At 37.2% G+C, this 16,369-nt stretch overlaps 1 protein-coding gene across 1 annotated transcript in view; it reads left to right on the top strand.

The window, feature by feature from the left end:
* Nucleotides 1-11,747, top strand: part of LRP12 (LDL receptor related protein 12) — a 53,113-nt gene extending 41,366 nt beyond the window's left edge. The window contains exons 5-7 of the mRNA XM_014965403.1: nucleotides 2,940-4,041; nucleotides 4,683-4,815; nucleotides 8,504-11,747. Coding sequence (XP_014820889.1) covers nucleotides 2,940-4,041; nucleotides 4,683-4,815; nucleotides 8,504-9,367 — 2,099 coding nt within the window. The 3' untranslated portion in view covers nucleotides 9,368-11,747. The remainder of the gene's footprint in view (nucleotides 1-2,939; nucleotides 4,042-4,682; nucleotides 4,816-8,503) is intronic.
* The last annotated feature ends 4,622 nt before the right edge of the window (nucleotides 11,748-16,369 follow it).

The raw sequence follows: 16,369 nt of genomic DNA, 5'->3' as shown, positions 1-16,369 counted from the left end.
TTGACAAATCTGCTTTAATAATCATGTTTGATTTCTTCTCATTAGTATCATATAGTAGAGCTCAGTGGACTATTTAACTCAGTGTTGTTAAGGCGACTCTCAAAGGGGGCATGTGATCATAGAAAAAGGGGAACAAATAGTAATACTGTAGTTACATAGATGCAAGTTAGGTCTACTTCTGCTGGAACGATAGAAACTATATAGAATACAGGTGTAAAAGGGACCACTAGCTCCCTATTTAAAATGTGATGTGGAAGATAGGCCATGTCAATTGTTTGAATTAGTTCTTGTTTAAAGTAAATAATATCTTCCAGGTAAATATTCGTATTTCATTTCAAACAAAACAATAAAAAGCATTACAGTTAGGAGGGGTACTTGACTAGAAGGTAAATTCTTTGTCACTTCCCTTTTTTTCCTGTCTTCCTCTCACCCCTTTTAATTTGTCATCCTCTTTAATTATGGGTATCAGAATGGGATGAAGTTTACTAATGGTGATGTAGAGTGGAAAATAGAGTTAATAGAAGTACAGAGGTTTATGTTCACTGTAAATGTATGAAAGGATTGGGTTTATCCTTTGGCTACAGCTGCACATGGGTTCTTCTAATTAACTTGTACTATCTTCGAAGTCTTCTGTGGTACAGTTTACAAGGATAGTCTTATTTTGTATATCTCTTATTATGTTACGACTCTACTTTTTGATTCATATGTAAACTTTCCTGATAGAATGACTTCAGGATTGCTGATTAAAACTGCTAAATCAGGATCAAGTAAGCAGCCCCTTTCTGGGATGTCTAAAGCCTATGGAAGAGCTTAGGTTGAAATTGTATCCTGTTTTGGTACTACAATATTTCAATTAACATTTAATATCTAATTTAATATTATAGCTTTCTATTCAACCCTTTTCCAGGTTCTGCAAGGTAGAAGTATTGAGTTAGAGTATAATCAGTATTTGAGCAAGTTCAATGACTCTTTTTATTCGTATTCTACTATATTGCCCACCACCTATGGGGCCCAGTCATTCCATTTAGGCAGACAGAACAAGTCTATTAGTTCACTTTTACAGGTTTCAAATTCAAGGCCAAGGTTCATACTAAGTATTTGCGATGCTAACATTATGAATGATGTGTGTGAGTATATAATATATATTTAAAAATACGTGTATATATATGTGTAATAGAACAAGAAGATGATATCATTTATAATAGATCTGCTCCTTGTTTTTGTTACTAGTGAAATAAACATTTTCTAAAACTTAATCACTGGCAGCATATAAATTTTGCTCTCCTTACACTGTCAGCAAACTTGTTGACTTAAACACTCTTCAGCAGTGCTTGTAACATTTATTACTCTTGTTGGTTTCACTTTTTCCTGCATTGATTTGTTAAAGACCTTACCATCTGTGAAATTTGTAAAATGCTGCCATTGCACCTTTTTTTAAAAAAAAAATTAATATATATTTCAAGGTAGAGTATTTCTTTTTAATGTTTTTTTAAGAAACTAAAATAGGAAAAAGAACAGAGGCGTGATATGTGATAGGCTTGACCTATCACAGCAGATTAGTTGCAGCAAGGGAAATTCAGGCTAGATATGAGAACTTTTATCACTTTGTGGTTAAGCACTGGAACTTTGAAAATACTTGATTGGACAAGGCCTCAAACAACCCAACTTCAGTCAGCTTTGCTTAGAGCAGATGATTTGATTAGGTGACCTCCAGAGATTCCTTCCAATCTGAATTGTAAGCAAGGTAGAAACTGCTTCTTCTGGGAAGATCTGTATTTCAGTAAGTTCATCATGCTGTCTTTCCTGTTCCTTTTTTAAAACCCTAAGTATAGTGCTACTTAGATTTAGTATATATTTGCCTAATTCAGTTTCCAAATTAGTGCTGTGTAGGACCATCTGCATTGCAGATTTTTTTGATTTTTTTTTTGAAGATTGATTACGGCAGTTCGTTTTATAGCCAATTTTACAGTGTGTACCATGATTTTTAGAAATTGCAGTGATTTTTAAATGATATGGCGGTACTTGACTCAGCTAAGTCATTGTAGAGCTGAATTAGCTGGCTTTCCAGGTATGCTTCAGTTTTTAACATGGCAGGAACTTTAATAAATGAATCCCTGAAAAAAACAGTCTTGATGTTACAAGTGTGGTAGTAGTCAGTAGACTACATTTTCTTAGATAAAGGTGTCTCAACATTTTTTTCAGAATTAAAACAAAACAAAACCCCTGAAGACAAACTGCCTAACCAAAAAATCCCCACTTCCATGTTATCTGGACCACTACTTGGATCTTTAACTTTTAAAGCATAATTTTGCATGGTTTTGTATGTTTTAAGTATGTGTTTCTGCATTTGCTCTACTTTTGATTGCTGGAGAAGAAGAGGCAGGAGCAAACAGTGGGAAGAGATGAGCAGAAGAGGTTTCTGTGATTGGTTGGTAGTAATAGATAATCTTCAACTGTCACCTTCTCTCGCTGTAGATACTTTGGTACAAAGTAGGAATCTGTGAAAACAGGAGAGGAGAGAGGTCCAACTGCTTTTACAAGAAAGAATTTGAGGATGTAAGTGGTACTGCAGGACAAAGTGCTTCTGTATTTCAAGAGACAGAGGAGAGAAGCAGTACTTCTCTGGTATACTTTTAGCACCTTAGAAGTGAGATTTTTTTAATCATTATAAATGAGCATTGTTTTCTTGCTTGGGTTAAAGTTACTTGATGGAAAGCAGCTATAGATGAGGCTCATGCTGATATGCTGACAGAATTTCAACTTGAGAAAACTGTTTTATCTTGAAACTTACTGAGAGTTCTGATGACTTACAGAAAATTTAAATGGTTGTTTTGCAATTCTGAACTACCTGGTGCAGCAAATAAATATGTGACACAAACCACAAAGTGCTAAATTCTAAAAAGATAATATTTTTATAATTTCTTTTTTTTTTCTTTCAGGGAAATCTGATGAACCAAATTGTGATTGTGACCAGTTTCATTGCGCTAATGGGAAGTGTATTCCAGAAAGCTGGAAATGTAATAATATGGATGAATGCGGAGACAACTCGGATGAAGAAATCTGTGCCAAAGCTAATCCTCTGGCAGCTTCTTCCTTTCAAACTTGTGCTAACAATCAGTTCCAGTGTCTTTCTCGCTTCACCAAGCTTTACACTTGCCTTCCAGAGTCTTTAAAATGTGATGGTAACATTGATTGTCTTGACCTAGGAGACGAAATAGACTGTGATGTGCCAACATGTGGGCAGTGGTTAAAATACTTCTATGGTACTTTCAGTTCTCCCAACTATCCTGACTTCTATCCACCTGGAAGCAACTGCACCTGGCTGATAGACACTGGTGACCATCGCAAAGTCATTTTGCGATTCACTGATTTTAAACTTGATGGTACAGGTTATGGAGACTATGTCAAAATATATGATGGATTAGAGGAGAATCCACGGAGGCTGTTGCGTGTGCTAACAGCGTTTGACTCTCATGCTCCCCTCACTGTTGTTTCATCCTCTGGACAGATAAGAGTGCATTTTTGTGCTGACAAAGTGAACGCTGCAAGAGGATTCAATGCCACCTATCAAGTAGATGGCTTCTGTTTGCCCTGGGAAATTCCATGTGGTGGAAATTGGGGCTGCTACACAGAGCAGCAGCGCTGCGATGGCTACTGGCACTGCCCAAATGGAAGGGATGAAACCAACTGCACCATGTGTCAAAGAGATGAGTTCCCCTGCTCTCGAAATGGTGTTTGCTACCCTCGTTCAGATCGCTGCAACTACCAGAATCATTGTCCTAATGGTTCAGATGAAAAAAACTGTTTCTTCTGTCAACCAGGCAACTTTCATTGTAAAAATAACCGCTGTGTGTTTGAGAGCTGGGTTTGTGATTCTCAAGATGACTGTGGTGATGGCAGCGACGAAGAGAATTGCCCAGTCATTGTGCCCACTAGAGTAATAACTGCAGCTGTCATTGGGAGTCTTATTTGCGGATTGCTGCTTGTCATTGCACTGGGATGTACTTGTAAATTGTACTCACTCAGGATGTTTGAGCGAAGGTAAGTAGAACAGATCACCTCAAGAACTTAAATTTTTAAAATATTTTTGTATCTTTTATTGTTGTACTTGAAAATTTTTATCGACATACAGTTATTGTTGCATGTGATTTCTAAAGGCTTTGTCCCTTTTTTGACAGTAAAAAGAGGTTAGTTAAAAGGGGATAGAAGTATTCTGATCACATAACTATTGAGACTTAAGCTTTCAGATGTTGTTACTGAAAAGAAAGTGTGGAAAAAGTTGCATTTCTGCAATTAAATATCTCAATTCTGTATTTAACAGGATATTTCTTCTATTGTAGACTATCTCATACTAGGATTACATGTTCTTCAATTTTTATAAAATAATATAAGCATCTCTTGTGGTGAATTTTATAAGCCTATGCTGCTTTGTTTTTAGGAATTTATTGTTGGGTTGGTTTTCTTATTCTTGTCTCAGCTGGACAGAACCATTGGAATGACTGCAAGGACTTAACATATATTCTTTGTCAATTAAATTTCAATAAATTAATAAAACTTCATCTGCAGAAATTTATTATTTCAGATTATAATAGTCTGATGCAGTTTTACTTTTAAACATATATATCATAGTCTTATGTATATGTGAAATTATGTAACTGTGAAATTTCTTTTCTCTTTGAAAGATCATTTGAAACTCATTTGTCAAGGGTTGAGGCTGAACTTTTAAGAAGAGAAGCTCCTCCATCTTACGGACAATTAATTGCCCAGGGTTTAATTCCACCAGTTGAAGATTTTCCTGTTTGTTCACCAAATCAGGTAAGATTCCAAAATAGCAGGCAGACCACTTAAAACACAAGGGGATTGAAATAAAGATACTTTAACTTTTATCTGCATTTTTTTGTTTTAGAGCATTTCCTTTTTCTTCTTTTCAGGCCAATACTAAGGCTATTATACTAAGGATTAGCCATTGGATAAAATCATGATATTGTAGCACCACACAGTTTTCTTTGCAGGTTTTTTTTCTAGTTAGTGAATGCCAGTAAGGCATGCTATAACCCCTCTTGCTTGAAAAGTAATAGCTTGGTAGATCTAGTTGTATGATCTGTATTGATGTTGTTGTGTAAGTTAAGATTGCAAGATAACACTTCAAAATTTGGGAAAGAAGAATTGAGACTTCTAATGCAAAATGGTAGTCCATATGTGCTGCACATATGTGTTTAGGTATGATCACGTCCACTATGCATAGAAAAGATGATGACAAAGGTAAGGCTGTAAGAGTATATAAAATTAACAGGAACGACTAACAAAGTAAAAACTAGTAAATGGGATATGATAATGTCTAGCCATCTTGATTCTCAAATGGATCATTAACAGTTCTTAGTTTGTTAGTGAATTTCTATCAAGACAACTTTTTCATTTAAAAAGAAATTGGCTTTCAGTTATAATGCTCTTTTGTGAAGCAGAAGAAAAGTCCTAGTCTAGAAATTCTGCTGAGGTGCTGTATTAAAGTTGGCATTGACTTGTACTATGTGTTGCAATTAATACAGCAAAGTTTACTTGTAATATTGCGAAGCATATGAGAAAAATACAAGACCATGAGAAGGAGAGTTGTTTTGGGTTTATTATATTGAACAGTACTGATTTACATTACACTTATTCTGCCATAGATTTCACTTATTCTTTCACACATACGTGTTCACAAGCAGCAGCAGTGGTGATCATGACAAAGAAAAAGAGGAAAATAAGTTGCAATTTGCATGACAGACTTTGCAAACATATCAGAAAGAAGACATTGTGAAGATTATTTCAGTAGCTAAATTAGCACTAAAATTTACTAATGAGCTTTTTAATGAATGCCTATAATGAATCTGTAGAATCCCTCATTCTTAATGAATGGGTTATTGTGATTACGCTAAGATCAGTAGGCTTCTGTTTAAAAACAATTCTGTACTTTTACAGTTTTGGCTTGCTGTCTTCTCTTCACAAATTAAGCTTCACTAGTTTGTGATACAGCTGTTCTCACAAGCCCTTTGAGGTAGGGTTAGCTTTAAAAAGTGTGGTAAGACAGGGCAGTTGTCACGCCCAAACGTGTGAGTCCTCTGATACGGGTAACTTGGAACAAACCAATCCTCCCTGCACATCCCTACCCGCTAAGGGACACTTCAGTTTGGTTCACGTGAACATGTTTAGGAACTATTGCAATTGTCAGACAAACTTAGCTTGCTCAGACATATTTTTCATCGTGAAACCCCACAAAGGTGGCCTAAAGATCATGAGTTTTACTAAAAGGAAATCTCCTGATAGAGAGGACAATTCTGGAAGACTCAGACATGTAGTGATTGCACTTGGAGATTGGTACTGGAACTTTTAAAAAGCTGTGCAATTGCTGAAATTTTCTTTTATCATCAGTTTGACTTAAATGAAATTAAACACTGTTGCTTTGGATGTATTTTAAGTTATTTTTCAGAACTACAACATAGTGGAATTTGAAAGACTTGCTGAAAGTGGCAGTCTTTCTTAGTTACATATAACAAAATGTAGTTGCATCATCGTCTTTCTGTGTAACCATGATTTCATACTCCATAATGCTCCGATGCATGTACAATAATTTTGAACAATGAAAGACTTATTAAATTCCTGTTGTGAAGACCAATATTTCTGATAAGACCTGTGGCCTTGAAAAATTAAGTGGCTATACTGGGAAATTAACTAGCATAAAAATAAGGAATAGTAAGGAGCAGGCCATCACCTTCAAAAGTAATGAAAAAGTCATTCCTAGAGCATTGCTGCTTCCATGGTAAAAAATTTTTACTCTAATGAATGAAGTTGCATTGTTTAAAAAAAACAAGTTTTCCAGAGGAGAGAACATGAAAGAGACTAAAAGCTTAAGAGGCAATGTGAATTGCGTTCTATAAATTATAAAGCTCAACTTAAATTTTTAATATGGTTAAGTGTTGGGGGAAGGGAGTCAGTGTTAAGTCAGGATGTGTTCAGCTTGCTTTGTTTTGAGTAATATATACATCATAAGATTGCAAAGCTGTGTAAGACTGACGATACGTATTTGAGATTTCCTAGAAGTTAGGAGTGTCAAGCTAAAGGAATCTTAGTTGTTCCAGTTAGTATGTCATCCTTTCCACCTAAAATTGATACGTGCCTTCAGAGCTGGATTTCCAAGGGTGGGTAGCAATCTCTCCAGTAGCTTTTGAAAGCAAGGCTACTGAACGTGTGTATTTGTATGCTTCAATTCAGATACCATTCTGTGAACTGTTGGAAGGGAAGAGGTAGGCTGTGTGTGAAGTATTGTGTGGATACTGTGCTGTGTGTGCCCTGTGGCATCTGAAGGGCTGTGGAAGGGAGCTGAAGTTGACAACATGAGAACGCTGAAGTTCAGTGTTTGCAAACAGGGTGAAATATATGCATATATGTTAGGTGTTTAATAAGGAAAAAAAAGGCTTTCCTGTGTTTTTCCATAATCTTCATTAAAAGATGCACATATGGTCTTCATCCTGTAATTAAACACATCTGGGAATATTTTCAGAATCGTGGGCATCTGGCAGATCTTCTGCCCTAGTATTTGAGAATTGAGCTACTTCACTGAGGCAGTTTTCTGTAAGTTTGAGTAAGGGAGCCCCAAGTCAGAGGTGTTAGTATGTTTGTTACCTTACATTTAAAAATTATACAAAGTTTTAAGCAGAAAAATTGAGGCATGCATTGTTTTATAGCTGAATGACTAGAAAATGTATACCGAATTTGGGAAATGTATGGTTTAGAACACATAAGATAATTTTAATTAAACAGAAGCATTAAAGCATTTTGAAAGTGGAATTAAGTGATTATGCCAGAATGGGGAAAAAATCAAACTACAGGCCTCTGCTAGAGAGGATATTTAATTTAGTCTCTATTCTAGGCAGCCCCATGGTAGTGGATAAGGAAAGGTCACCTCTGTTAAATCTTTTTGGAAGATTTCTTTTTTAAATCCTAAACTTTTTGAGGCGTGTTTCTATACACTGTACTCTAAAATCCACACTGACTGCTTTATCTTCTGGGTAAGATTTTATATAATAGGTCTTGCACACCTGCTGGACTGGCTCTGCGGTGGGTCTGTGGATGTACTTTTCTGTAATCAGTGTCTCAAATCCACCTTGTAGTGCAGCAGTTTTCACTTTGCTTTTATTCAGAGGACCTTGATTTTGGCAGAAATGTATTTTGTATACTTCAGTGGCTCTTATTCCTCTTTTGCTTCCATATGTATTTCCACTTAATTTCCTTGTTCATAACGTTTTTTCCTCAGGAGAATGTAGACTTCTTTCAGACCTGCTTTGTTTTTAAAGTAGCCTATTGCTACGTACACCAGATCCCTAATATTAAAGATGCAACATTTGTTTTAATATTTAATCTTCATTTAACTTTGTGGCTATATGCTGTTTTGCACAATAGTTGTTCTTTTGTTAGAACAGTGCCAACGTACTGTCAACACTTGATTGTTGCCTGTCTCCTCATTTAGGCTTCAGTTCTGGAAAACCTGAGGCTGGCAGTACGATCTCAGCTTGGATTTACCTCAATCAGACTTCCTATTGCCGGCAGATCGAGTAACATTTGGAATAGGATTTTTAATTTTGCGAGGTCACGTCACTCTGGATCGTTGGCCTTGGTCTCGGCGGATGGAGATGATGTTGCCGGCCAAAGTACTAACAGAGAAGCTGAAAGAAATAATACTCACAGAAGTCTGTTTTCAGTTGAATCTGACGACACAGACACAGAGAACGAAAGGAGAGACACGACGGGAGCGGTGGGTGGTGTTGCTGCCACCTTGCCTCAGAAGGTCCCTCCCGCAACAGCAATAGAAGCGGCGGTGGGAGCGTGCGGGAGCTCCTCTGCCCAGAGCGGCGGTGGCGGTACCACGGATAGTGGAAGAGAAGGGACAAGTGTAGAGCCCCCAAGCACAAGTCCCGCACGTCACCAGCTCTCTAGCGCGCTAAGTCGTATGACTCAAGGCTTACGCTGGGTACGCTTTACTTTAGGGAGATCCAGCTCAGTGAATCAGAACCAAAGTCCTTTGAGACAGCTTGATAATGGGGTAAGTGGAAGAGAAGAGGATGATGATGTTGAAATGTTAATTCCGGTCTCTGATGTAGCATCAGACTTTGACATGAATGACTGTTCAAGACCTCTACTTGATCTCAGCTCAGATCAAGGACCAGGGCTTAGACAGCCTTACAGTGCAACACATCACGGTGTAAGGTCATGCAGTCGAGATGGCCCCTGTGAGAGCTGTGGCATCGTACACACTGCCCAGATCCCCGACACTTGCTTAGAAGCAACAGTGAAAAATGAAACTAGTGACGATGAGGCATTATTACTCTGCTAGGTACGGATTTTTAGGAAAGATTGTGTACAAGTTGGAGCAATATCTGTCATTGTTTTGTACTTCACAATTAAAGTTAGTTTTTAGTTTTAAAAAAAAAATCCAGGACGACATTATGTTAAAACTATTTTAGCCTGTGTGGTTGATTAAACATTTCTTATACTGGATGACGTTATGGAACTATTAGAGTGAACATTTTATTGGCTCTGAATACATGATGTGTGTGTCCAGTATAATCTGATTACTCTTTAAACTGAAGTTATCTCAGTTAGTTTCAAATTTAGTCTATCCTGGTACTGTAGTTCAAACCAGAAACATGGCTGCTCAAGACTTATTTGACTGCCTGTTTAACCCCATATTAACAGGTGAATTTGTACAGAATTATTTTCCTTTAGGAATTGACTCTGTTGTATTATTGCCAACATACGTGTAACTTAATATACTAAATGCTGGTAAGGATTGTTAATGTAAAATATGTACTTTACTTTGAGTTTATACAACACTTTGTCTAAATATTCTTGAATTTCATCATAATGTGAACTTATTTAAAGGGAGGAGAAACTTTCTCCAGGAGCATTCTGTTTTTCTCAGAAGTACAAAATGCAATGATTTGTGAAATTTAGATATAATAGATAAACTGATGGCAAAAGCTTTTATAGCACTGACTTTCCTAAACTGCAATCTAATATGGTACAGCCAAATAGTGTGTAAACTCCCCAGTCATTAGTCTTTTCGATTTGAAGTAAAAAAGGGCCGAAGATGTTACAATACCTGTTAGTTCTTTAAGTATCTGGTATGTACAAATACACTACAGAGTAAGTTCCAACTGGTAATAGATCTTTCCCTAATACTGTAGGGTATAAAGCTTGTTTGGACTCAAGGGATTTGCACTAAAATCATATTAAGGTCTCTAATGAGCTTAGTGCACAAGCACTATCACTTTAATTACTATTATTGTCTAATATTGCAATGGCTATATATTTCCATGGCTCTTTTCTTGGGGTGTTGCATTTTTGTTGCAATTGAATTTGCTTTACTAATTCCCTATTTATTCGTTGTATTTAAAAACTGGTTTACTTGGTTGCAGACTGGTTGTTTAAAAAAAAAAAATCCCTTTCAGTGTATGTTTTTTAGTGATATTACATGTTGGAGCAAAAAAGACCAGTGGGGGGAAAAAAAGCTCATAACTTCCAATTTTGTGATAAGCAGGTTAATATGTGGCTACTAGTGTGACAACAAGAATCTACACCTTTTAAAAACAAAAATGTCAACTACTGTTTTATTTATTCTTTGCCAGTCTGTTTTTAGTAGGCTTAAAGATCCAGTATGAAATGTATTTGTGTGTGATTGTATGCTATTTATTAAATTTTAAATACTTTGTTGAATGTCATTTTAAAGCATGTTTAAAGTCTTGTGCATTTCTGTCGTGTTATGCTGTCGGGCAGAACTGACTAAAATGTTTTAATATGTATCAAAATTAAATTGAATTTTTGTTATGTTTTTGAGGTACTTTTAAAGATAAATCCAAGGTCTGTCTGGCTTTTTCTTTTCTTTTTTAAAAATCCTCATCTCTGAAGTACAAATCACATGCAGAAGAAACAAATAATTGAATGGATTCCAAAGTGTATATACCTTCTCCCTCTTCTCTTCTTTCACAGGCACTGGGATGAGAAAAATAAACTATTATTTTACCATCTGGTTGATTTAATTCATGAGAGTTAGCAGGTAAATTCTGAGTTCAGGACATGGTTATGTAGATTTGTGCTTTTGAGGAACTTATGTGCAATACAGTTGTAAAAGATTTTATTATAATGACCCATGTGGTTTTAAGTTTCAGAACTGATCACATCACACTGGTACCAGATCAGGTACAGATTGGCCCATAATTACACATACCCAAGTAGAAGTCATCAATGGCCATTTTTATTCACATTGAATAATATCTAAATCTGTGGGTAATCTTTAGTCTGATTTCAGTAGCATTGCTTATAGAGCAGGCAACTTTGCAATATGAACATGGTAACACACCCTGAAATATATGTGAACAGTATGTCCTGGTATAAAATACTGGGTTTTTAAACCTTCCTAACAAATTATCATTAGAAAGTGGTTGTGGAAATGTTTGTCCCCAAGGCAGATACATTTTGAAGAAAGAGTCGTCACAGAATACCTTTGGTGTTACTTACACACACATAAAGTGACCTAAACTTGTTCCGTTAGATGCCCCAAATAGCATGTACCTATGGACTCCATATTGCAGATGTAAAAAGAACACAATGTTTAATTTGTTTTAAAGAAGAAATGCTACACATTTAACTGAGAAGTTGGATTTCACTGAGAATTTGGAAAATTGTAAATAAAATTCATATTTGTATGAGGCTAATTTGTTGCAGTGATTTCTTTCTTAGTGAATTTAAAGGGGATGATTAAATTAGGTTTCCTTTTGTTTGTTTGGATTTTTGGGGTGGGTTGGTTGGTTTGGGGAGGGGGGTGTTGTTTTTTTGGGTTTGGTTTTTTTTTTACTGAGACTTCCATTAAGTCATGTTACTTCATTTCTTATTTTGGAGCTACTCAAGTTAATTTTTTTTATATAGGTGATTCTTGGTTTAGCTGTGCTACAGTGCTAGGTCATTTTTAAGAAAAGTCAGAATGATTCACTGTGGAATTACCTTACTTTCTGCAATAAGTCACTTTCATCTGAAAGCGGTGAGGAATGTCGGTTATTGTGAGGTGATTTTTCTCCTTGTGTAAAGCTTTCTAAGCGCGGAAGGAGTTTGTCTGTTCCTTTTCACGTGTCATGCTTCTCTGGTCATTTGATTCACGTTGAAACATTAAGGGGACAGACTGAGTTTCCGATGCTACAAGGGCTTGTTTTGTTTCCAAAATGAAGTTGGTTTTTCTGTACAAGTTCAGCAGGTATTGCTGATAGTTCTTCTTTCAAAACAGGTTCCCAGAGAGGAGGCTGGAATCAGTTACAGTATCTTGTGCTCCACTTCCTATCCCGATGCCAAAGCAACTTGTGGCAAAGTTTGGATTCAGCCTAGGAAAATCACAGTTCAAGTTTGGACAGTGAGTCCTTACATTAAATACTTAGTGCAGATCAAAGTTAATCATGGGTTTTCCTGTTGAGGTGGGTTTTTGCTTCCTTTCAGAGAATTGAATGTTTACTGGCCTGTTTCATTCTCCAGCAGCTATTTGGCTGCTGCAGTTGTCCTGAGGAAGTACTGCACATTTTCCACAAATCTTTACAACTTTAATCTTCCTATAGTTGTGATGAGTGATTTACTTTTTTTGGGGGGTGGAGGAAGGGGGGGAGGTGGGTATTTTTTTGGCTCTGTCTTTTTTTCCTCACCTGTGAGTTTCTGAAAACAAGCAGTTGGCAATTGAACTCCTCCAGGATATCATTTACAATGCAATTGTCCCAAATGGGGAATGTTCTGAAAGGATGAGGGAGAAGTCTGCCCTGTCCCTTTGCCAAGTCACTGGAGGTATGGAGAGGTAAGCAGATCCAGAGTTAAAACTGCTTTCCTTCTAGCCTCTTTTGGGATTTGACTACTGTAGTTAGCTTTCCCCCATCAAAGTAAATTAGTTCGTGCATATTTGTCTTGATACCAACAAGTTTTATAGCAGAACATTCCTATTATGTCAATATATTTGCCCAGTTGAGGCTTCCATTCACATCCAGGAACACAGTATGGTCTATGTGGTGAATACTAATTTGGGGGACGAGAGTGTAGTACTCACTAAATTTAAGTATTATCTAACAATTCAGGTAGACAAGACTTCTTCTGTACCTGATGGAAGGAGAGAAGCAGCTCTAGAAGCAACCCAGGTTAGTGATTCCTAATTGCACTTTGAGAAAGGACATTTGGAGAAGGCCACCATGAACCAAATGTAGCAGATCCCTGTGAATATGCTGACACAAATTAGTGTTTGCAATATTTCCCCCGCCCTAAAATCTAGCAGAAGACCTTAGATTTCAGCGTTTCATTCCTTGTGACCAAGTTGTGTCGTATTATCAAAGTACAAAAGAAAAGATACAATCTGAAAGAACTTATTTCACTTGCATTCAGTTTGAAAGATTATTCCACATTAGTCACCCTGTGTGCTCTTTGTGCAGGAAGGAAAGGGATGGAACACAGGAGGCAAAAAAATTAGGATAAAAAGATGAGTCACTGTATTTTGATTTGGAATGATGGGAGACTTGTAATTAAATGGACTAGAAACTCTAAAGGAACATAATTATAATCTTTTATATTGTGCAAAGGATGTTTGGGTCTGGTTTTTTGTTTTGGTTTTTTTTGAGATAAACACTTGTAGGAGACCCTTCAAAAGTAAGTCAAAAGGGGTAGGGCATGTCAGATCAGGAATGTGTAAGAGAATGAAAGAAGTAGTTCTGGTGCAAGGTGCACTTCCTAGCAAATAATAATGCAAAATGTAAAGGACGAAGGAATAACCTTGTTTTAAGGAATGAGGAAAAGATCACTGGGAAAAGGGTACATCATAGATATTACCTAACAGGGGCAGGTATCTGAATCGCAACCAGAAATCTCAGGAGTATTGCTGACTTGTGGTGTTTCAGAGGGAAGGCTGAACAATTTGTAACGAAGCACTCGTGTGTCTGAAGATACGCCAGCTGAAATGCAGAAGTCATTTTTAGCTGCTTCTCCAGGTGTGGAAAATTGAGTAAGAGAGATTGGTAAAATGTGTTGTTTTAAACCTCTTGTCTTTCCTATAGTCAGTTAAGAATCAGATCTGGAGCATCAGGTGAGAAGCAAATGCAGGAGCAATATACTCCTGGCAGGATGTAGGTACTCCAAGAGTATATAATGCAGGATAACGAGGAAGGTCAAACAGATACCTTATTTCTGCAGTGGTACGGCAAGGAACAGAGGTGTTCAGTTTTGCTTTCCCTTGCCTGGTATGTTGGGCAGCAGTTATCATTCTGATTTTATGCTCCTTCAAAAGGGAGATGCTGAGTTTGAGAATTGGCCACAACAATATAAATAATGTTTTGTAGTCTTTTTTCCAGATAATCCATTAGTAAAAATAATAGCTTCCAAAGGAAACTAATCTCTGTGCTTCTGTGGTTGTTCCTTGGAGTTTGGAAAATTCCTGTCTATGAACCGGGTTTCTTTGGCTGTGATTATCCACCAGGAGGAAACTGACACACCTGATGAGTCTCTATCCCAGAATGTCCTGAGACGGAGAACTTCGATGCCTGAGCTGAACTGCCTTTGTGGTCTCGTGGATTTTTAGAAGGTGGCTATTTTCTTGTACCCTTAGTAAGCAACTATGGGACGGGAATATTGAAAAAAGCACAGCATTACAATTCCTTAGATACTGCTCTGCTGGGTTCCTGGTCTTTCATTTCTCTGCCTTGGCTGTGCTGTCTGTGGTCCAGTATTTGAGTTGAGCAGGTTCATGGAGCAAGAAGCACTTAGCCTCATGAAGAAGAGAGAGAACAGTCAGTACCCTGTTACTGCTTTAAAAAAGTAGGATGGTCTTCAGCACGTGCAACAGTTTGGGCTGCCTTCCCTCGTGTCACATCTGCAGGGTCCAAGGCTGGATGCTAATGGGCTGCAGCGGCACTTCCGATATAATTGGGGAAGACTGGCAGTAGGAGCTTGGATGTGGCCCAGTGCTTACACTAAGGAAAGCATATTTATAATTGTACATGGAACTACAGGAATCAATTCCCTTCATAGTCTTGTTTTAGTCTTGGGTTTTATTATAGAAAACCAATAGGATGTACTTGCTAGTTTTGGAAAGCATTTACAACTGAAGAAGCCTTTAGAGATTAGATCTCTACAAATCTGTCTCATGAAAGCAGCCAGCACCAGATTGTTCAGAAGGCTAGTTTTGGTGAGGGGTTCCTGACTGTTGTCACAATTAGGAAGACTTTCTAGCTAAAATTACACATAGACCATTTGATTTTATGGAATGGGTATTAAATTCCCACTAAATAAAAGAGAGGTATGAAAGTAAATCCCAGGTGAGCAGACATTATGGATTCTTTATAGGAATTGCAGAGAAACACCTGCTGAGTATGCTGAGTATGGGGATGTTCAAATATGGGAAAAGAGCCATTCACTCCCTTCTGCAAATCCAGAGTTCACTTCAAACTGATACATCTTTACACCAATTCTCCAAATCTAGGTGCTTTATCCAGCATTACTGAAAGACAGTGGTATCTGTTCTGTTAATTTTCTTGAGTTGAAAATCTGGTTAATGATCCAGTCTTTCTTCCTTGGAGGAAAGTTGTCAAAAATAGAAAATATGATTAATAATACATCTTCATTATCTGAGCTTTCTCCCCACTGTTAATCAGCAGTCTCCAGTTTTCATCACAGAACATCTTTACTGTTTTTCCAAAAGCCTTTTTGTCTGCCTCTCCTGCAACTTGAGACATCTCTGCTTCACCAACTTTTATTTGAAGCTTAATACCAGTAAGAATCTTCGGGTTAAGAAAAAGCTGAAGACTGAGTGATGATAGAAAGGCCTTTCAGAAACAGTATATGGTAGGAAGGATGTGAAAATGGAAGCAAAGGGAGGATAAGAATAACATGAGATAATTACAGCACAAGATAGAAATTAATGACATTCTATGCTAGGAGGTAGCAGTTAACGGTTCCAAGGGGAGGTGGGTGAGTGTGTGTGTCTCAAAAGACTTTAAACTGTCTGTGTCTTCATTATAATGACTTTCAGATGAAGTCCTCAAGGTCTTCTGAAGGTTTCAAACCAGTTGTCCATTTCTTGCAAATCTGTTTCTTAATTTGCTGAAGTACTTCCTCTCTGTAAATAATAGGTGTGGACTGGGTTTTCTTCAGTTTCTTAAAATTAAATCAGTGAAGTTAATCATTAGGTTACTAAGAAGTCTCTTTGATCATACTTCCATGATAGCTACACAAGACATTCCAATATTCAGATTTCCAGGATTATTTGCTTTGCTGCAGACCGCAAAAGCATTAGCATAAGATTCAAGTTCAGGGTTGCAACTGATGA

The sequence above is a fragment of the Calidris pugnax genome, unplaced genomic scaffold (assembly GCF_001431845.1).
Source record: "Calidris pugnax isolate Ruff unplaced genomic scaffold, ASM143184v1 scaffold41, whole genome shotgun sequence".
Taxonomy (NCBI): Eukaryota; Metazoa; Chordata; class Aves; order Charadriiformes; family Scolopacidae; genus Calidris; species Calidris pugnax.
The sequence above is the reverse complement of the archived record's forward strand: the minus strand, read 5'-3'. Positions and strand labels throughout refer to the sequence as shown.